Source organism: Schistocerca cancellata, chromosome 5 (assembly GCF_023864275.1).
Source record: "Schistocerca cancellata isolate TAMUIC-IGC-003103 chromosome 5, iqSchCanc2.1, whole genome shotgun sequence".
NCBI classification, from domain to species: domain Eukaryota; kingdom Metazoa; phylum Arthropoda; class Insecta; order Orthoptera; family Acrididae; genus Schistocerca; species Schistocerca cancellata.
Genome location: NC_064630.1, coordinates 151,751,025 through 151,774,359, shown reverse-complemented (window position 1 = coordinate 151,774,359; position 23,335 = coordinate 151,751,025). Strand labels below are relative to the sequence as shown.

At 41.7% G+C, this 23,335-nt stretch overlaps 2 protein-coding genes across 4 annotated transcripts in view; one reads left to right on the top strand and one right to left on the bottom strand.

Annotated features, from left to right (window-relative positions):
- Positions 1-15,235, bottom strand: part of LOC126187492 (hrp65 protein-like) — a 159,886-nt gene extending 144,651 nt beyond the window's left edge. For both annotated transcript variants that reach the window (XR_007537747.1, XM_049928604.1), the window contains exons 1-2: positions 15,081-15,235; positions 14,692-14,902 (exon numbers count right to left, since the gene is read on the bottom strand). Coding sequence is in view for 1 of the 2 variants with exons in the window: in XM_049928604.1 (XP_049784561.1) it covers positions 14,692-14,898 (207 nt within the window). In the remaining variant the exon portion in view is untranslated. The remainder of the gene's footprint in view (positions 1-14,691; positions 14,903-15,080) is intronic.
- A 237-nt stretch (positions 15,236-15,472) lies between these two features.
- Positions 15,473-23,335, top strand: part of LOC126187493 (magnesium-dependent phosphatase 1-like) — a 42,379-nt gene continuing 34,516 nt past the window's right edge. The window contains exons 1-3 of one of the 2 annotated variants that reach the window (XM_049928606.1): positions 15,473-15,939; positions 16,242-16,300; positions 16,400-16,613. In XM_049928606.1, coding sequence (XP_049784563.1) covers positions 15,920-15,939; positions 16,242-16,300; positions 16,400-16,613 — 293 coding nt within the window. In that variant the 5' untranslated portion in view covers positions 15,473-15,919. Of the gene's footprint in view, positions 16,026-16,239; positions 16,301-16,394; positions 16,614-23,335 lie in introns of both variants that reach the window. The other variant, XM_049928605.1, reaches the window with a different exon arrangement.

Here is a 23,335-nt window from a genome sequence, read left to right as displayed (position 1 = left end):
TTCAGGTGTGGGAGCCAAGTTAATTTCAAGTCTAATAAAATTCCCAAAAAGAGCACAGTTTCATGAAAACCACAATATTGTCCCCCATTGTGAGCATAGGTTGGTTAAAACTTCGATGAGCATGGTTAAAATTGATGTGTGTAATCTTCTTCGGTGAGAACCAAAAACTAGTTGTCCTGGCCCAGGTCTCCAGCCTCTTAATGGTCAGCTGTAGCTGCCTCATTGTTAAAAGATCAGACTAAGAGTAGATTGCAAAGTCATCCACAAACAAAGAGCATCTGACAGGTCTCCCTTACTGTGGAGGAAATGCCATGATAGCAATGGCAAACAATGTGTCACTGAGGACACTGTCTTGGGGGACCCCATTCTTTGAATATAGCAGTATCACAAGGCATCGTCAACAAGACATCGAGAATGCTAGTCCTAGAGAAAGGAATGGATAAGAAGTGGCAGGCATCCACACAGTCCCCATTCAAGAAGTTGGCAAACGATGTATCTCCAAGTAGTATCCTAAGTTTTTCCAAGGTCAAAACACACACAAACCAAATGGTTTTTGTGTAAGAAGGACTCGTGTATCACCGTCTCCAGTAGAATTAAGTTGTCAAGGGTGAAACGGTAGTGCCTGAAACCGCATTGGGAGCATCTCAGGTGATCTAGGGCTTTGAGCAGAGAGATGAGGCAGCAGTTTATCTTACACCTGGTAAGTTGTATGGTAGTAACTGTTGAAGGCACTATGGTCCTTGCCTGGTTTCCAGAATGGAATACTGCCTCCTCCCAAGTCACAGGGTACTGTGCATCAAACCAGATCTGAGTGAAACAAGAAAGGAGCTGTACTTTCACTTCAGGTCACAGATGAAGCGTGGCATAATGGATCTCATCAGGTCCTGAAGCACTGTCTCTGGCTGCAGACAAAGCCAATTTCAGTTCCCTCATGGAGAATGGAAGGTAGTAGACTTCCTCATTATCCAATAAGAAATTGAGCTTCCTAATCTCCGCAGTCCTATTGAAACCAGAAAACCAGGAGCTTGTCTGGATGAAGTAGTTACAGTAAAAAAGTGTTCAGCTAAAACCAGAGATGTCTTCGGGCACGTCCACTAAGATCCCATTACCTGACTAGGCCGTAAAGCGACGTGTACTGCCACTGTCTGAAATCCATCTTATTGAATCCCAAAACAGTGCAATGGAAGTGGATCGACTAATGGAAGTCTTAACTCCTTCCCAGAAACCCTCTTCCATTCTTTTATCACTCACCTCACAGATGTGAAGGCATGAGGGTTTTCTGCTGTTGGATTGTGTTTGAAGTTCCGCAGAGCTGTTCGTCTGGCCCTGATTGCCAATCTACTTCTAGCCAACTTGGGGGACGGGACCAAACAGCAAAGTCATCGTTCCATCGGATTACGCAAGGAAGGCGCCCATGCCCCTTACGAGAAACCATCCTGGCATTTGCCTCAAGTGATTTAGGGAAATCATAGAAAACCTAAATACGGATAGCCAGACGTGTTTGAACTGTCATCTTCCCCAATGCGAGTCCAGTGCATTGACCACTGCGCCATCTCGCTCAGTGACCAATCAACAGTCTTTATGCAACCAAGGTACAGGCCGTCATCTGAGGTTGCTACTGGACTGGGGATGGACTCTAGATCTCTCAAGTGATGTGGCCCACCGTCTCCTGTGTCACAATTCTTTTATTCAAAAATAACCTGTCAACTATACTGCAGTGTATACCTGTCAAAGAACAACCGAATGGGCCTGGGGAGTGGCTGTTAGAAGGGAAACTTCCTATTGCAACCTCCTCCTCCTCCCCCCCCCCCCCCCCATCACAGATTTAATGGTAAGAGGGCTCTTAACAGGGCTATTTATATGCTGCACTCAACTGTGTGTCCAGACTGTTCAGTGGGAAGTGGCTACAGATCTAGATTCTAGTGAACACTTCTCAGTGTGGATCCATCTGCCGACTAGAATGGCGGATTGGAGATCACAGGTGGATGATAGAAAGGGCAAATCTGTTGTTCTTTGACAGGTATACACTGCAGGTAGGAGTGTGGCAGTTGCTGGTATTATGGTAGGCAAGTTCTGCCTTGCAACAGGCTTGTGTTAAGACGGTCCAGCCCACTCATTTTTCTCACTAGGGAATGTACAGCTATTACAGTGGTTGGTTCTGTTCTATCACTGTTTTTCACTATGATAATCTGGCATTGGTCTCCACTGATCACACTGTGGTTAAATTCTACTGTTCAGCTCCTGCCTCTGTTCTGTACCCTGCAACTGACAGCAAACAACTCTCACAAGGAACCCCTTGACTGTGACATCGGAAGTTCAATCTTTAGTAAGGCTCAATTGAAAGTGTGGCCTTAACAATTATGACAGGAAAAATACTTGCTCCTAATGACTTAACAAGTGCATCAGGAGAGTGACAAAATAAATGCCCAGGAGATGCAGAGAGAACTGTCTATGGGATGTACGAGGGTCACTCCAAAAGAAATGCACACTATTTTTGTAAAAATACAGTTTTCATTCTGCATGTGTGAAAGTTTTACAGTACGTAGATACGTCCTTCCTGCTTGTTTTCAAACTTAGTTCAACCTGTTCCCGTGAGTGGCGCCGTCACAGCATGTCTTCAAGATGGCTGCTACACTTGACGTTTGTCAGAAGCAATGTGCTGTCATAGAATTTCTGTGCTGTGAAAATGAGACAGTGGGAAACATCCACAAGAGGTTGAGAGAGATGTATGGTTGGTTGGTTTTGGGGAAGGAGACCAGACAGCGTGGTCATTGGTCTCATCGGATTAGGGAAGGATTGGGAAGGAAGTCGGCCGTGCCCTTTCAGAGGAACCATCCCGGCATTTGCCTGAAGTGATTTAGGGAAATCACAGAAAACCTAAATCAGGATGGCCGGACGCGGGATTGAACCGTCGTCCTCCCGAATGCGAGTCCAGTGTCTAACCACTGCACCACCCGGCTCGGTAAAGAGGTGTATGGAGATGCTGCTGTCTATCACAGTACAGTTAGTCAGTGGGCAAGCAGGTTACGTGATGAAAGCGAGCACGGCAATATTGAGGACTGTCCTCACAGCGGCAGGCCTTGTACTGCACACACTCCAGACAATGAGCAGAGTTAACGAATTGGTGACAGCTGACAGACGCATCACAGTGAACGAATTGTCACACTACGTTGGGATATGGGAAGGATATGTTTGCAGAATACTGAAAGTGTTGGCGTTACAGAAGGTTTGTGCCAAGTGGGTTCCCAGGATGTTGACAGTGGCTCACAAAGAAACAAGAAAAACAGTATGCAGCAAACTTTTGGAACAGTACGAGAATGGTGGAGATTAATTTCTTGGAAGAATTGTGACAGGTGATGAAACATGGCTCCATCATTTTTAACCAGAGACGAAGAGGCAATCAATGGAGTGGTATCACGCAAATTCACCCAAGAAAAAAAATTCTAAACAACACCTTCCGCTGGGAACGTTATGGCTATGGTTTTTTTCGATTCCAAAGGACTCTTGCTTGTCGACATCATGCCAAGTGGAACCACTATAAATTCTGATGCATATATGACAACACTGAAGAAATTTCAAGCTCAACTGAGTCGTATTTGACCACATCGGCAAAAGCAGGATGTTTTGCTGTTGCACAAGAATGCACGGCCACATGTCAGTCAAAAAACCATGAAGTGATCACAAAACTCGGATTGACAACACAAACATTGCCTTACAGTCCTGACCTGGCACCATGCGACTTATCTCTCTGGGAAACTGAAAGACTTCATGGATCAAGGTTTGAAGATAGCATAAGGCAGTTGAAATGGATGGAAATTATGTGGAGAAAAGAAAATATTGTTCCTAAAGGATGTATCTGCACACTGTAAAACTTTCAAACCTGTAGAATTGAAGATGGATTTTTAAAAAATAGTGTGCATTTCTTTTGGAGTGACTTATCTATCAGTCACGGACATCAACATTCAAGAAATGTTAAAAAAAAATCATTTTAAGTTGCACCCATAACACTGAATGAAAAGTGATGCACCACTGTTCACAAATGCTTGCATCATCAAGATCTAAGATGAATTCTATATCTACATCCACAATCTGCAAACCACTGAAATGCATGGCAGAGTTATGTCCCTTTGTACCAGTTATTGGGTTCCTGTGTATTGCATTCACATATGAAGTGTAGGAAGAATGACCATCTGAATGCCACCGTGTGTGTGTGTGTGTGTGTGTGTGTGTGTAGCAATTATTCCGATCTTATTCTCATGATCCCTCCATGGGCAATAAGCAGGGGCTTGTAGCATAATCCTAGAGTCATCATTTGAACTAAGCTCTTTTAACTTTAGACTCTCTCAAGAGTTCACTTTTATCTTCATTAGTCTTTCAGTTCAATTCCTTTAGTATCTGTAAGCAATCACTCCCCCAGAATAAACTTTTAGACCATTCATACCTACTTTACCCACAACTGTGCCTACGTGATCATTCCATTTCACATCCCAACAAAGTGGTGTGTTACACTCAAGTATTGGTATGACTGCCAATTCCAACTGACTCATTGATTTTAATCATAGGATACTATGTTTTACGTTTTGTGAAGAGCATAATTTTTCATTTCTGAACATGTAAGCAAGCTGCCAGTCTTTGCATCACTTTAAATCTTATCAAGAACTGACTAATATCTATGCAGCTTCTTTCAGATAGTACATTATAGGTAACTGCATTATCTGCAAAAAAATTTCAGGTTACTATTAATATTGTCCACAAGGTCATTAATATACAACAGCAATTGTCACAACACACTTCCCTCAGGTACAAACCAAAAACTTCCACATCTGACAATTCTTCTTCCAAGATAACAAGCAGTGCCCTCCATACCAAAAACTCCTAAAATCCAGTCACAAATTTTACTTGATACCCCATATGACAGTACTTTTGACAACAAATTTATATAGTTTACTGCAAATCAAGAAATACTTCATCTGGATGACTGCCTTGATCCAATGCTTTCAGTACCACATGTGAAAAAGGTGCGAGTTGAGTTTCACATGATCTCTTTTTAAGTGGTTCAAGGATCAACTTGGGGCAATTCTTATGGGTTTTCCATTGTAAAGGAGCGTTTAAAACAGAGTCAAGCATTTCAGCTTTTGCTTTGCTACCCTCAATTTCAGTTCCTATTTCATTCGCTATATAATTTACACTAACTTTGTTGCCACTAACAGCCTTTACAAATGGCCAGACTTTCTTTGGGTTCTGTGAAAGATCAATTAACAATAATCTGCTGCAGTAGTCACTGAAGGCGTCACATTGCTCTCTACAGGCAAAAAACTTCATTCGGCATCTCTATGGCCCTACACTGTTTTACACCTGTTACGCAGTAATCTGTTTCTTTACAGTGACTACACCACAAATGGTCCCTTCCATTATGAACTGTTCAGCTAGGTACATACCTCTCCAGTGCATGGTCAGCTTTGATCAGAGTTCCTATAATCCTTTGCTGAAAGTTTCTTGCTGAAAGTTTCAAGTTTCTCATTGAGATATGACACTAGTGATCTTTTATCTAGTTTACTGAACACTTATCTTTCTGCCTGTTTTAGTTGTGCTTCGTAATTTGATAATTGCTGCTGCCGAAACTGCAACAGGGTGTCTACGTGGACAAGAAAAAAAAATTCCCGGATTTTTCCCGGATCTCCCGGTTAAAAAACACAATTTCTCCCGGATGAAATTGCGTATAAAGCGGGTGAAAATACATCCGGGTTAAGTAACAGTATACTTAACCTCGGAGCTATAAAACGTATCAGTCCTTTGAATCGTAAAGGTCTTATACCGGCGGAGGACGTCCCACCAATTTAGGAAACGAAATCCTGGAAAAACAATGCGTTTGGAAAGTGGTTTGATGCGAGAACTATTTTCGTATTGCGAAAGTATTTACACAAATTCCACAAATTACAGCACGGTAGCTTCCGAAACTCTAAAATAGAGATTGCGTTGAGCGATGCACTTTTGTCAGCCAGTCATAGCTCATTTCACGTGACCTCGCTAGCGAATGACGGCAGTTATTAAGAGCATGAGGCCTACGAGAAAGACAGGCCGCGGCGCCTACGTTACGAAGTTACGCCGAGCTCGCTCAACTCAGCTAAGTGTGTTTCTACACCGGTTAACTCTTAAGCAGATGTGTATGTACGAACGAGAATTGCATCGTCTATTGGCATCCACTTATTAGTCATACAATAATAGGAAGTCCGTAGGCCTACTAACAGGCTCTAAATTGGCAATTAAAATCGTGCCAAAATGATTATCAGTTGCGTAGAAAAGTTGAAGTGTTCTGGCATGAAGAGACTTGTGACATTGCTCAGTAACACATTATGCACATTTTTTTGAAGGTCAATTACACTTTTTGGCATCGATTGCATAATTTTTTATCTATGAAAGAACATTAAATATGAAAATTAACCTGAAGCTCGGTCTTTCTTTAGTGTGTGTTACATGTTAAGTCATATCAAATACAAATGTGCTGGTAAAATTTTAAATAGTGGCATAAATAACTTATCTTCTGGGCCCGACAGTTTTCAAATGGCTGATCCTCAAAGTGTTACGTTTTGAATGAGAGTTATAACGCCCTGTGATTTAAGAAATTCACTGCACATTCTCACACGTAACAAATCATCTTGCATGGAAATTTACTTTGAAAGTAACGCATCTTAAGCCACTATTCGTAATATTTTCTGGTGATTTGTTAGAAATTTAAACAATTGTGACGTCACGCACATCGAATGCACGTTAGTTGTTACGGACGTACTGCATAATCTTCGATCTAAAGCCTTTGACACTTTTCGGTGTCGGCAAACTGGTCTGTGCATTGTGTAAATTACCCATTTTCTATCCAACTAAACTTTTATTTTGGTGTTATTCTCTGATTTATGTTTCATTGCTGCAGTATTATTCAGCAGTAGTGGACTAAAGTTCTTTGTCAGCGTATCTGATCTTACACGTCAAACCTACAAAACTAACTGAAATCTAAAACAATGAAAAATCCCGGAATTCTAAAAAATTCCCAGGTTTTTCCCGGATGAAAAAATTCCCGGGTTTTTCCCGGATCTCCCGGGCCGTATACACCCTGAACAAGGTCACTGACATCAGTTTTGATGTCCACATCATCAACAAGGTAATGTCTACTTGCCTTTAGATGCCACTACTTCCATCATGGGTGGGGTTTGTAACTTATCTTCAAGGTAGTTTACACAAAATGCACTTACTATTGTTTCACCTACCATTAACAAAACTACTATTTTCCCAGTTGATTGTTGGACATGTAAGTTGGAGACAGGCTCAACTAAAAGACTTGTACATTGGCTTTTGGCCGTAGCATTTGTAAGGAAAGAACACACACACACACACACACACACACACACACACACACACACACACACACACACACACACACACACCTCACACGTGATCAGTCTTCAACAGCTCAGACCCTAATGCAACTGCCATGTAGAAACACATTGCTGCTTCCATTCTATGTGACAGTTGCATTCCAATCCACATGGCCAGTCTTTTGTGTGTGTGTGTGTGTGTGTGTGTGTGTGTGTGGTTTTTTCTGATGGAGGCTATGCCGAAGTGTCTTAGCTATGCATGTCTGTTATCTTTATGGTAAGCAACAATCTATCTTTTCCTTACCCCCCCCCCCACACACCCGCACATATACACACAGGCAGACATATGTAAATGCAAAGAGGTTGGGCAGAGATGTCAGTCGGGGCAGAAGTACAGAGGCAAAGATTATGTTGAATGACAGGTGAGGTACGAACAGTGGCAACTTGAAATTAGCAGAGGTTGAGGCGTGATGGGTAAAGGGAAGAGAGAATATATTGAAGGGCAAGTTCCCATCTCCGGAGTTCTGAGAGGTTGGTGTCTGTGCGAAGTACTCAGATAACCCAGACGGTGTAACACTGCCAAGATGTGCTGGCTGTGCACCAAGGCATGTTTAGCCACAGGGTGATCCTCATTACCAACAAACACTGTCTACCTGTGTCCGTTCATGCGAATGGACAGTTTGTTGCTGGTCATTCCCACATAGAAGACTTCACAGTGTAGGCATGTCAGCCCTACTCCCAGACTCAACCAAACAGCCCTCGGCAAAGATTTACTGTCCTACACTCTTACTCTCTGCTGGAAATATCACTTTGCCACGAAGAAAAAAAACCCTAATCCTACTCCTAATGATCCAACTCCCAAGACACTATACAAATTGAACCCTGCCTGGAACAGTTCAGTCCTCCATCACAGTGGGACACACCTCCTCTTCCTCAAAATCACCTTCTCCCAACCTTCCAGGAATTTCTCACTTCCAGCCTTGCCTCTCAATCCTCCTTAAAAAAACCTTAATCCTACTCCCAACATCAACACTGCTGAAGCCCAGGCTATCCATGATCTGAAGGCTGACCAATCCATCATTCTTGGGGCAGACAGGGGTTCCACAACCGTGGTACTTGAGCGTCGGTAGTATGTGGCTGAGGGACTGCGTCAGCTTTCAGACAACACTACATACAAAGTTTGCCAAGGTAATCCCATTCCTGATGTCCAGGCAGAGCTTCAAGGAATCCTCAGTACCTTAGGTCCCCTACAAAACCTTTCACGTAACTCCATCAACCTGCTGACCCCACCGACACACCAGACCCCTACCTTCTACCTACTTCCTAAAATTCACAAACCCAAACATCCCAGCCATCCCACTGTAACTGGTTACCAAGCCCCCACAGAACGTATCTCTGCCTATGTAGATCAACACCAACCCATAACATGCAGTCTCCCATCCTTCAAAGACACAAACCACTTTCTCGAACACATGGAATCCTTACCCAATCAGTTACCCCTGGAAACCATCCTTGTAACCATATACACAAATATCCCACACGTCCAGGGCCTCGCTGCGATGGAGCACTTCCTTTCACGCCGATCACCTGCTACCCAACATAAAACTTCTTTCCTCATTATGTAAGCCAGCTTCATCCTAACTCAACTACTTCATTTTTGAAGGCCAGATATACCAACAATTAAAGGGAACAGCCATGGGTAGCAGGATGGTCCCCTCATACACCAACCTATTCAAGGGTCGCTTACAGGAATCATTGGTTACCCAGGTCTGCCAACCCAAATTTTGGTACAGATTTATTGATGACATCTTCATGATCTGGACTCACAGTGAAGAAGAACTGCAGAATTTACTCTCCAACCTCAACTCCTTTGGTTCCATCAGATTCACCTGGTCCTACTCCAAATCCCATGCCACTTTCCTCGACACCGACCATCTGTCCAACGGCCAGCTTCACACGTCTGTCCACATCAAACCCACCAACAAGTAACAGTACCTCGATTATGACAGCTGCCACCCATTCCATATCAAACAGTTCCTTCCCTACAGCTTAGGTCTTTGTGGAAAATGAATCTGCTCCAGTCCTGAATCCCTAAACCATTACACCAATAACCTAAAAACAGCTTTCGCATCCCGCAACTACCCTCCCGACCTGGTACAGAAGCAAATAACCAGCCACTTTCTCATCCCCTCAAACCCAGAACCTCCCACAGAAGAACCCCAAAAGCGCTCTACTTGTGACAGGATACTTTCCAGGAATGGATCAGACTGAATGTGGCTCTCCAGCAGGTATACGACTTCCTTAAATCCTGCCCTGAAATGAGATCAATCCTTCATGAAATCCTCCCCACTCCAAGTGTGTGTGTCCGCTATCCACCTAACCTTCGTAACCTCTTGGTTCATCCCTATAAAATCCCCAAACCACCTCCCCCACCCTCTGCCTCCTACCCTTTTAACCACCCCCAGTGTAATACCTGTCCCATGCACCCTCCCACCACCACCTACTCCAGTCCTGTAACCCGGAAGGTGTACACGATCAAAGGCAGAACCACGTGTGAAAGCACCCACGTGATTTACCAACTGACATGCCTACACTGTAAAGCCTTCTATGTGGGAATTACCAGCAACAAACTGTCAATTCGCATGAACGGACACAGGCAGAGTGTTTGTTGGTAATGAGGATCACCCTGTGGCTAAACATGCCTTGGTGCACGGCCAGCACATCTTGGCAGTGTTACACCGTCCAGGTTATCTGGATACTTCCCACTAACACCAACCTGTCAGAACTCCGGAGATGGGAACTTGCCCTTCAGTATATCCTCTCTTCTCGTTACCCACCAGGCCTCAACCTCTGCTAATTTCAAGTTGCCACCCCTCGTACATCACTTTGCCACTCAACATCTTTGCCTCTGTACTTCTGCCTCAACTGACATCTCTGCCGAAACACTTTGCCTTTACGTATGTCTGCTCGCTGCTTATGTGTGTGTGTGTGTGTGTGTGTGTGTGTGTGTGTGGGCGCGCGCACACGAGCGAGTGTATACCTATCCTTTTTCCCCCCTAAGGTAAGTCTTGCCGCTTCCAGGATTGGAATGACTCCTTACCCTCTCCCTTAAAACCCATATCCTTTCGTATATATGTATATATATCCACAGACTTAAATGCAGGAATTTCATACACCCCAGAATCCGTTAGAATGGAGACTGCTTTCCAAATCTATTTTTTCCTCACCCTGACTGTCCATTTCAATTTCATGAAGTTTGTAGAGAAGCTCCATGTGTTCAATCTTTCTTTTCTTCAGATATCAGGATCCTGAGTTTTTGGGCTTAATATGTCACTATAGCATGTTTCAATAGGCAATTTTCACAAATCTGTATAGGCTTCTTGTTTGTTTCCCTACTTCAAGACTTATTCTTTACAGTGATATGATTTGAAACTTTAGTTACCACAATGTCATGCTAATACTTTACAGTCAGAGCATCACACCTTTTTTATTCATATTTTGTTTAGAAATTGCATTCCATGTGACATTTCTTTGTTACCACTAAAATTTTGGTTTCTTTCTTCAGAGTATATGTCAGTGCACCACAGAAACACAACGTCCAGCCTTCCCTGCCCTCTAATGCAGCATCATCTACACTGCGTATTTTCTTATTACAATACCCTGCACATTTTCATATTATGTAAGTATAAATTCAAATTCTACCAAATAGCATATTAGTTTTTGAAGCATTGAAATTGTGTTGTGCTTTTGTAACAACAATGGCTCATGTTGCACAATCTCGCCGGCCATAACTGCAGATTTTCAAAGCATAGGACACATGATGTAGTCGGCCAGTAGCAATGTCACTATAGTGCATGAACACACAATTAGAAAACAATGGTTTAAGTCAATATATGTAGTGTAGCTACAAGAAAAGCTAAGCTTTCACATATAATACTGATCTTTTTTGTGTGTTGCACTTTAAGTGACATCACACAAATGTGCCAACAAAATCTTAAATGATGACAAATGTAGTCTTCTGGGACCAAATTCCTTTAAGCGGGTGGTCCTGTGATTATTCTCACATGTAGTGTAAGTCATCTTGCATGAAAGGAAATTTACTTTGAAAGTAGCACTTTTCAACCCACTGCTCACAATATCTTCCTGTGACCTCTTAGAAATAGTTCCATTTCAGCAATTGCTAGGTGCCAGAAAACAAGCATTCCAGGGTTGCACAGGTATGATGACTTAGGAAGCCCGTGTGTTTGTACATCCAAAGCATTTAGAGATCTTACGTCATAAAGGAAACAGGACATCAGAGGATACTCCAAGAGCATTGGAATTTCATAAACCAAACTAGAATGCGTACTTTAGCTTGACGTGCACATTTGTACGTGCAGATTCATAGTGAAGTAGGCTCCAACCTGATATTAAGCTTTTCAGTGTGGTTTTTTGATTATCTCATGTTTGGTTCTGTGTCATGGTATAATACCACAAGATGAGAAAGTGCATTTTAAATTCAGCAAACAGTTTAAACTAGCCAATATTGTGGAATGAAACACCGTTTCAAATTGACTGCCTCAGCAGAAAGATTAATAAAAGCCAAATTTCTTTAGCAAAGACAAATATGACTTCATTGTTCTGCGAGGCCATTAATGCTTGACTGCCACACATGGAAATAAGAAATCACAGAACAGACTAATAACATTTTAGCCTTCCCTAATTATGTGAACATATTCTAATTCACTTGCCAACTTTCATCCGCAGAATCTGTTTTGTTTTCATTTGCCATGAGAGCTATAAACAAAATAAGGAACAGCAAAATCACTAAACATAAACATGGGTCATGTGTCCATACTTGCCAGACTTTAGTCAAATTGTGTGAGCGGACAACTACACTGAGAGGACAAAATTTGTGTGTTAGTGATAGGCACATATACAGACAATGATAGTATCATGTATACAAGGTATAAATGGGCTGTCATTTGTACTAAGGTGACTCGTTTAAAGGTTTCCTAAGTGATTATGATCACATGACGAGAATTGAGAGCATTAGAATATGGAATTCTAGTTGAGCTAGATGCAAGAGACATTTCATCTCTGAAATCATTAATAAATTCAATATTCTGAGATCCACAGTGACAAGAGTGTCAAGAATACCAAATCCCAGGCACTACCTCTCACCACAGACAACACAGTGGCCAATGCCTTCACTTGACAGAGCAACAACACTTGTTCAGAGTTGCCACTGGTAACAGGCAAGCAACACTGCAACTAACAGCAGAAATCAATGTGGGATGTACGACAAGTGTTCCCATTAGTAAATGCGTCAAAATTTGGCATTAACTGGGCTTTGGCAGCACACAATGAATGTGGCCTTGCGAACATCATGACATTGCCTGCAGCACCTCTCCTGAGATCATGACATTAGTTGGACACTAGACAACTGGAAAAGTGTGGCGTGATCAGATAAGCTGCGATTTCAGCTGGTAAGAGCTGGTGATAGGGTTTAAGTGTGGTGAAGGCCCTACAAAGCCATGGACCCAAAAACTAGTAGTGGCTCCAAAATGAAATGGACTGGGTCCTCTGGTCCAACTGAAGCGATCATTAACTCAAAATGGCTGACTTCGTTTACTTTAAGACGATTTGCAGCCATTAATGGACTTCATGTTCCAGAACAGCAATGGAATTTTTGTGGATGACAATGCCCCATGTTACCAGGCCATATCTTCACAATTTGTTTAAAGAACATTCTCGACAGTGAGTGAATGGCCGGCCACCCAGATCAACCAACAAATACCATCCAACAGCTACGGGACAATCTAAAGGTCTATTCGACAAATTTTTTTCCCGTAACACTTTCACAATTGTGGATGCCATTAGGGCAGCATGGCTCAACATCTCTGCAATGGACTTTGTGTCCAAGCCATGCATTGCTGCGTTAACAACTGGTAAAAAGTGGTCCGACAGTGTTAGGAGGTACGATTTTACACCTCAGTGTAGTAGTTTTACTTGCAAAGAAATGCTAATCTATTGTTAGGTCTGATCTGGGTTTGTGATACTATTCAGTTTCCTATGAATTTGTTCCAGCTGAAACTAATGCAACTTAATGTCTGTAAACATAAACAGAGAGCAAACTTCTCATCAAACCTCAGAAATCTCACATAATTCTTTTATACCCCTATTTTTACAGGAAATAGTAGGTCCCTGGAGTGCATCATACACTATGGAGGTGTTTACTTCTGCATTCATTCACAACACAAGCGGAAATGTCTGCTACTATGGACATTGACCAGCTGCCATGTATTAGTAGTACTGAAGTGTGCCACTGCTGAAGCACATTTCAAAATACGTTTGATTATATTGATGTCTATGAACAAGGGTCAAAACTCTATACTCCCTCGGCCACTTAAACCACAATGACACAAACAAAAAAAATCAAGTAAAATGGCTGAAGTTTGGGAGTGCATGAGAAATATTTAAGGCATGCCACCAACAAATTATAGTATTTTAAAGGGGGTGAATGTTACCCCTCTGGGCTTAAAAAATTTAAAAAAGGCGGTTGTACAAAACGCACTGCTTTCAATACACAAAGCACACAATCCAACTGGACAATAGTCATGACAGGAAATATTGATGCTATCTTTTTAAGAAACTTAAAAAAATAGCAAACTAAGAAAAATTGACCCCTCTGGGCGTGTGTAAAAGCATCAGCTTGTGTTTAAGCATAAACACACACAGAACCCAGAAGCTTGTCTTCTGCTAAACAGCTCAAAATACTCAAACTAAACCAGGGACGCAATGCACTCCTTCGGAAAAAAAAGAAAAAAAAATTGAACACAAGTGGGTGCTGTTTGAAGTATGTCCACCAGTGGACAGGAAAAAGGGCATGGCATGTTAACAGCTAAGCACTGCACCACCTCCCTGGGTAATTTGAATCCTTCAAGCTAGACAGTACGATCATAATTTCAATAAACTACCAAGCCTACTTGGTAACTATTCTACAATTAGTTCCTTTACGCACTACCCATCACAATGTACTATGCCCATCGTCGACGAATGTTCGATAACATGCGTACATAACTTCAAACCGATATAGAATATAAGATTACTTAAATAATATCTTAAAAACAAATCCATTTCAGGCATTGCACCTCGTGCTGAACCAAAATAATAGAAATTGTAAACATACACGTGAAACAGCGTTCCTAAAACTTAACGAGATATGTACACTACAAAATAAAAGAGTTGAGGGGGGTGGGGGGACATGCTATACCGCATAGGCCCCAGCCTTACTGTATCTCGTCACTAGCACTACATAACTAAATTTTTTTTTAACACTTACATCAGGATTTCTGCCTCTGTTGTCGTCTCTGGGACGATTCGCAAATCTGCCTCTGCCACCACCAAATCCACCACCTCGGCCATCGAAATTGCCCCGGCCTTCACCACGACCGCCACCGGGATGATTGTTTTGCCCGGCATGGTTTTGGCCTTTCCGGTCGTGTTCCTCTTCATTCTTAATGTTCATTTCATTTGCAGCGTTCTCCATTGCTCTACACGTAGTAAAAAGAAATTTAAAGAAATCAGTAAAATTAACATTCAACCGCAGTTCGAACAGAGTTCGTTATGCCACAATAATGCGCAATACAATGGGAAACCATGCAAATAAAAACATAATCCTGTACAAACTGTTGAAAATGAACTTGCATGTTAAGTTCTAGTACTTTATACCTGTTTATGTTATATACTTGACGCTTAAATCACCCCTCACGCTACAACCGGACTCTAGATGCCACACGTACCAGGATAAAGGACTAATGGCGGCCAAGTACAGCTCCTTCCGCGCACGAATGGCAAGTGGATCGAGATGCTTCCGCGCAACGAAGTGCGTCCTAAAATGGGCCGAAAAGTATCCTATTTTGACACCTGAATATATAAATCATTGTCACACCTGATATTTACTCTTAATATTAAAAAATTTTTTCTTAAAAAGCTTACCAGTATAAATTTAAATGTTACCACTTTCTGTCGATTATTAAATGACTGTAAGCTACAGTTGGGATATTGGTTGATAACCGTTTATTGGTTCTTCACAGGTTCATTGTAATAAACATAAAACAACATAATACAGTTATTTCATATCTTACGTGCTGACAGCCACATAATTTTCAGCATGAAGAAATTCGCGGAAGATAAAACGCTAACGATTTATTCCACAAGAAATCCACAAAAATTTTAATCTATGGATTTCATAAATTATTTACATTGAAAAAGTCTATCGATATGATATTTTGTTGATGACTGTCTTGCAATTTTTTGCTGAAACATTGCTCATGATGACTACCCGCATTGTCTTGAAAGACAAGATGTAGAAGTGCATTTATAATATCAGTAATAATTGTTTTATTTAATAACCGGTCAAGTATAACATACACCGTTGATGGAACACTGTCGAATTATAATTTTTCGAAAAGGAAGAAAATAAATTATTTTCATAAGCAGATAGCCAGTGGACTCCAGCTTTGATTATCGACCAATCAAATGGACAGGAGATCCCTACAACAGTGCGTATGAGTCACAAAAATAAGATAAAAAAGCATTGCGCAAAGTGAGTTATCGGGATTTATTTAGGCATGAGTTTAGAAAGGAAACCAAAGTTAATTGTATTTGATTTAGGTGAGATCCACTATTTTTTTAGGTCTGAGAAAAATAGAAGCTGGTAGCATAAATTAAAATACCAAAAGCAGAACGCTATTACCAGCGGCAGATTCCAATAAGCTCCTTCCTGCACTAGCGTGTGTATATATATATGTATATAAATGATATAAATTTGCTTAAAACAAGTAAGAGAATTTTGTATTGCCTTAATTGTTTATTTAATGAGTTACAGATTACACGTTGTGGCCGTTCTGGGTGGATACTCACGTTTCATTGCCGCTGCGAAGAAACAGGTTGGTCCGGAAAGATTCTGTTCGAAAAGTTTAGAAATAAGTAAAGTATTATCTACGGGAGAGGTCAGTAACTCGCGTTTCAATGTGTTAAAAGTACAGGAAACGTCGTAGATGCCGCTGGAAGGAAAGTTCCTTACTACCCCGAAGTTCCAACAGTACTTGAACATTTGAAAGCTCAGGGTTACACCTTAGCAGTCGCATCAAGAACAGGGGAAATAAGAGGGGCCAATCAAGCCCTTCAGCTTTTTAACTGGGACAAGTACTTCACGTACAAGGAAATATACCCAGGTTGCAAAGTAAACCATTTTAATCAGTAAGTCTAATAAAGCACTAATATCATTATTATGACATCAGTGTACTTTATTGGAGAGGCACAACAATGTAACAAAGGATGCACAGTAGTTTGCAGTAAATTAAAATGACAAAAACCTTATAACAACTTAGTTGTTTCATATTTTTCGCCCATATCAGTTATTGTAATGTATCAACAAATTTTAAAATACATTGACACACATGTAGTTTGCCACTTGCTGTGCTTCAGAGGTCTTTTAGTAACATATCATAACACTTTAACAGTAGTAAAACTACTGCTATTCCACTTTATAAGACTAAATAGGCTGTTCGTTAGTCGCCTTGATATATACCATACATATTTCTCCTTTTATTTGTGGTTTTGCCTTATAAATTCCAGCTCTTTGATACTATGTTTCCGACTTCAAATATTAAATAGTATATTGGCAATGACTGTATTGTCACCTATAACTTTTTTAACCCATTACCCAAATCCTTCCCAAAGCAGTCAGTGAATCGGTTAGCAATTCTTCATTGATAGTCATTCTTTCTCAAGTGGTCCCAATGTAATCTATGAATTTTATTAATGCTATATTTCTTTGTGAGTCTGACTGCATTGCAGTTTCAAACTTTTATTCACTTAATTTACCACTAATTAAGGCCTAAGCCAAAAGTAGTGTGTATTGTTCATGATTTAGTAAAGTTTTGAGTTGGTCCATCAAATAAGTAATCAACATTTTGTTCCAGCTACAGGGGTTCATTATTTACTGATAAAAGCTATACTCAGAGTCTCTTCAGCATGACATTCTGGTAAACTCACACTTCAGAACCATCTTTGAGAGGAAAGAAGTCATAACATTTTTAGGGTTCTCAGCTGAAGATTATGAATGTCGGATAGTTAAGCCACATTTTTCTCTTTAATTTTTTTGCTATGTGCCTAAACAAAACTGAAACTGTCATGATAAACCTTGTATTTTCCCCCTTGTTGTAGTTGTGGTCTTCAGTCCAGAGACTGCAGCTCTCCATGCTACTCTATCTTGTGCAAGCCTATTCATCTCCCAGTACCTACTGCAACCTACATCCTTCTGAATCTGTGGTGGTGGTGTGTTGGGGCTTATGGGCACTCAACATCGAGATCATCAGCGCCTCTGAATCTGTTCAGTGTATTCATCTCTTGGTCTCCCTCTACGATTTTTACTCTCCGCGCTGCCCTCCAATACTAAATTGGTGATCCCTTGGTGCCTCAGAATATGTCCTACCAAATGATCCCTTCTTCTAGTCAAGTTGTGCCATAAATTTCTCTTCTCCCCAATTTTAGTCAACACCACCTCATTAGTTATGTGGTCTACTCATCTAATCTTCAGCATTCTTCTGTAGCACCACACTTGGAAAGCTTCTATTCTCTTCTTGTCCAAACTATTTATGATCCATGTTTCACTTACATACATGGCTACATTCCATACAAATACTTTCAGAAACGTCTTCCTGACACTTAAATCTATACTCAATGTTGTCAAATTTGTCTTCTTCAGAAATGCTTTTCTTGCCTTTACCAGTCTACATTTTATATCCTCTCTGGTTCGACCATCATCACTTATTTTGCTCCCCAAATAGCAAAACTCATCTACTACTTTAAGTGTCTCATTTCCTAATGTAATACCCTCAGCATCACCTGATTTAATTCGACTATATTCCATTATCCTCGTTTTGCTTTAGTTGATGTCCATCTTATATCCTCCCTTCAAGACACCGTCCATTCCGTTCAGCTGCTCTTCAAAGTCCTTTGCTGTCTCTGACAGAATTACAATGTCATCGGCAAATCTCAAAGTTTTTATTTCTTCTCCATGGATTTTAATACCTACTCCAAATTTTTCTTTTGTTTCCTTTACTGCTCGCTCAATATACAGATTGAATAACATCAGGGAGAGGCTACAATCGTGTCTCACTCCCTTCCCAACCGCTGCTTCCCTTTCATGGCCCTCGACTCTTATAACTGCCTTTTGGTTTCTGTACAAATTTTAAGTAGCCTTTTGCTCGCTGTATTTTACCCCTTCCACCTTCAGAATTCGAGAGTATGCCAGTCAACATTGTCAAAAGCTTTCTCTAAGTCTACAAATGCTAGAAACATAGGTTTGCCTTTCCTTAATCTATTTTCTAAGATAAGTCGTAGGGTTAGTATTGCCTCACGTGTTCCAACATTTCTCCAGAATCCAAACCGATCTTCCCCGAGGTCGGCTTCTACCAGTTTTTCCATTCATCTGTAAAGAATTCGTGTTAGTATTTTGCAGCAGTGGTTTATTAAACTGATAGTTCGGTAATTTTCACATCTGTCAACACCTGCTTTCGTTGGGATTGGAATTATTATACTCTTCTTAAAGTCTGAGGGTATTTAGCCTGTCTCATACATCTTGCTCACCAGATGGTAGAGTTTTGTCAGGGCTGATTCTCCCGAGGCTGTCAGTAATTCTAATGGAATGTTGTCTACTCCCGGGGCCTTGTTTCGACTTAGGTCTTTCAGTGCTCTGTCACACTCTTCACGCAGTATCGTATCTCCCATTTCATCTTCATCTACATCCTCTTCCATTTCCATAATATTGTCCGCAAGCACATCGCCCTTGTATAGACCCTCTATATACTCCTTTCATCTTTCTGCTTTCCCTTCTTTGCATGGAACTGGGTTTCCATCTGAGCTCTTGATATTCATGCAAGTGGTTCTCTTTTCTCCAAAGGTCTCCTTAATTTTCCTGTAGTCAGTATCTATCTTACCCCTAGTGATATACACCTCTACATCCTTACATTTGTCCTCTAGCCATCCCTGCTTAGCCATTTTACACTTCCTTTCAATCTTATTATTGAGACGTTTTTATTCCTTTTTGCCTGCTTCATTTACTGCATTTTTGTTTTTTCTCGATTCATCAATTAAATTCAATCTCTTCTGTTACCCAAGGATTTCTGTTAGCCCTTGTCTTTTACCTACTTGATCCTTTGCTGTCTCCACTATTTCATATCTCAAAGCTACCCATTCTTCTTCTACTGTATTACTTTCCCCCATTCTTGTCAATTGTTCCCTAATGTTCCCCCTGAAACTCTCTACAAACTCTGGTTCTGTCAGTTTATCCAGGTCCCATCTTCTTAAATTCCCATCTTTTTGCAGTTTCTTCAGTTTTAATCTACAGTTCATAACCAATAGATTGTGGTCAGAGTCCACATCTGCCCCTGGAAATGTCTCCCACTTTAAAACCTGTTTCCTAAAACTCTGTCTTACCATTATATAATCTATCTGAAAACTTCCTGTATCTCCAGGCTTCTTCCATGTATACAACATTCTTTCATGATTCTTGAACCAAGTGTTAACTATGATTAAGTTATGCTCTGTGCTAAATTCTTCCAGGCGGCTTTCTCTTTCATTCCTTACCCCCATTCCATATTCACCTACTATGTTTCTTGCTCTCCCTTTTCCTACTATTGAATTCCAGTCACCCATGACTATTAAATTTTTGTCACCCTCCTCTATCTGAATAATTTCTTTTATCTCATCGTACATTCCATCAATCTCTTCGTCATCTGTGGAGCTAGTTGGCATATACACTTGCACTACTGTGGTAGGCATGGGCTTCGTATCTATCTAGGCCACAATAATGCGTTCACAATGCTGTTTGTAGTAGCTTACCCGCATTCCTATTTTCCTATTCATTATTAAACCTACTCCTGCATTACCCCTATTTGATTTTGTATTTATAACCCTATATTCACCTGACCAGAAGTCTTGTTCCTCCTGCCACTGAACTTCACTAATTCCCACTATATCTAACTTTAACCTATCCATTTCCCTTTTTAAATTTTCTAGCCCATCTGCCCGATTAAGGGATCTGACATCCTACTCTCCGACTCGTAGAACGCCAGTTTTCTTTCTCCTGATAACAACGTCTTCCTGAGCAGTCTCCGCCCGGAGATCCAAATGGGGGACTATTTTACCTCCGGAATATTTTACCCAAGAGGATGCCATCATCATTTAACCATACAATAAAGCTGCATGCTCTCGGGGAAAAATTACGGCTGTAGTTTCCTCTTGCTTACCACCGTTCACAGTACCAGCACAGCAAGGCCGTTTTGGTTAGTGTTAGAAGGCCAGATCAGTCAATCATCCAGACTGTTGCCCCGGCAACTACTGAAAAGGCTGCTGCCCCTCTTCAGGAACCACACGTTTGTCTGACCTCTCAACAGATATCCCTGTGTTGTGGTTGCACCTACGGTACGGTTATCTGTATCGCTGAGGCACACAAGCCTCCCCACCAACGGCAAGATCCATGGTTCAACTATGTATTTAAAAACACTAATTGGAAAATAGGTAACCATGAAGAAAGTGTTTACAAAAATGCTTTACATCGTGGTTCAAGTTCCCCATTGTGCGAGTACTTGATCAAGGTATTGGGAACATTTCAGCTGGAAAACAACACACTGAAACCATGATTTTGTTATCAAAACTTTTTCGTTCAGGACTTAAAATCTCATGTTAATAACATTATCATGTTAAAAACTTAAACTGTGAGAAACAGAAAGCCCTTCAAAATTAGTTCTGAAAGTGAAATTAGTCACATGATAATTTTTGGTATTGATGATGAGAGGTTGAAGAATCATCTCTATTTGATATTTGTCAGCAACAGTGGTGTCTTCACTTGGAGGCCATTTAAACTTGATCTTCAATTCTGCCTCTCCTATGTTAAGTAGGCCTAACTTTTCTTACAAGTCCTTTCTAATTTTACCAACAAGCAGTCATTGATGAATGGCTTCCTGTCCACAACTACAGCTTCACTGCCACTGGGATCACTCTGACCCATGGATGAGCTTATGATTTTTGTTGAATAATTGTAAGATTCTGTATCGGATGATCATGATGAAGTCTTCATTTTGGATTTCTGTGGGAGACAATGCACTTTCACTTTTTTCTGTTTTTGTGTAGGCTGAAAAATTAATTAATTAATTAATTTTTTTTTTTTTTTTTTTTTTTTTTTTTTTTTTTTTTTTTTTTTTTTTTTTTTTTTTTTGCTGACTTTTCCCATTTTTATTTTTCTGTTGTTTCCAGATAAGCCTTCAATTTGCAGCTTTTAGGGAGTAGAAGTTAAAACTGATGATTTATCTCTTTTGCTACTGCCTTTCATCAACCAAAGCAAGGCTTCAGGGCAAGGTCTCACAATTTCTTGTAAAAACGGTGTATGGGAATAGGGTACGAATAGCAGTATACGGAATAAACTGTCCCCACTAATATCTGCATAAACATATTTTCGACAATTGTCATACAGGTGCACACATTACAAGGTATAAGAACAGACTGAGTTAACACGGCGGCTCGTATGAGCGACCTGAGTCCCATAGATTAATGTTGTCAATGGTCGATATGACCTATCGACGCCACACAGCTCCCCCCCCCCCCCCCTACCCCCACCCCCTCCCCCCACTTCTCCCGCGATGCGGAGTACTGCATGTGAGTCTTGAGGGAAGACCGTGTGGCCATTGACGCTGTTGGTGGTCGTACGAGCTGGTAGATGCACAACGGGGATCTCCACCCTGACAGGGGTGCGGAGGTGGAGTGATGGGAGGCAGGTCCACCCCAAAGTCTTTGAGCCAGCAAGGACAGACGATGCGGCAGCCAGCCCGAGGGCAGGCGGGTTGAACGGCGGATGGCGGGGTGTTGGTGTGGCAAGCCCAGATGCTAATCGAGCCATCTGGCGAGATGAAGGCACGAATTGTCATCGGGTCGCACTCATGAGGGAGGGTGAGGCTATGCACAACACTGACATTTAACTGGTCATTGGGTGGTGGGGCCACGGTGTCTGTGAGTAGAATGAGAACCCGGTCGTCAAGAGTGATGACTGAAATGTTGTCCACACAGTGTGGGGGGGGGGGGGGGGGGGTACGTTGCAGAGCAGGGTGACTATGGGAGAGGGTGTCTCTGTAGTCAATAAGGTAGCAGCAAAACCCGCACACGGGGTGGAGGGTGACGTGCGTGAGAAACCCGCGAAAGGTGATGGGGAGGCATCGGTTGAACAAAACGGCACGGTGGCATGAGGAGAAACATTCTCGGACTTCACAGCAGGAGGGAGACTGGCGGGAGAGTCGTTAGGAGAATCAAACTGAGCCAGCAGAGGGACGTCGGGGTCCACGAATGCTGGTTTAAGTCGGTGTAACGAAACAGTTTGTGGACTGTCTTTGACAATTATGTCGAAAGTTGTATTGCCCTGCCGGAGAACTTTAAAGGGGCCGAGATAAGGTGGTTGCAGAGGTGGTTGGACCGAATCGTCTCTCAGCATTACATGGGAGCAAGTGTTGAGAGCGGTTGGCACGTTAGTGTCTGTCGGGGAGTGGCTTATAGGTGGGTGTAGGTGTGCATATTTGAAGTGGGTGTGCATACGACTTATGAAATCCGGGGAGGGGGGGAGGGTCTTCAGGTACTTGAGGCTGAATGGGTTCCCCTGGTAGGACAGAGTTCTCTCCGAAAACGAATTCTGAGATAGTTCCCTGTAAGTCGGGCTTGAAAGTTGAACGGAGGCCGAGCAGTACCCATGGAAGTGCTTCAGACCAGAGGCAGTCGTGGCACCTTAGTGCCGTTTTTAGAGTGCAGTGCCACTATTTCACTAAGCCATTGCTTTGTGGTGGTAGGCTGTGGTGTGAATTTTCTTTATGCCGCAGACGTTACATAAAATGATGAACAGGGGAGACTCAAACTGCCGACCCTGGTCGGTGGTG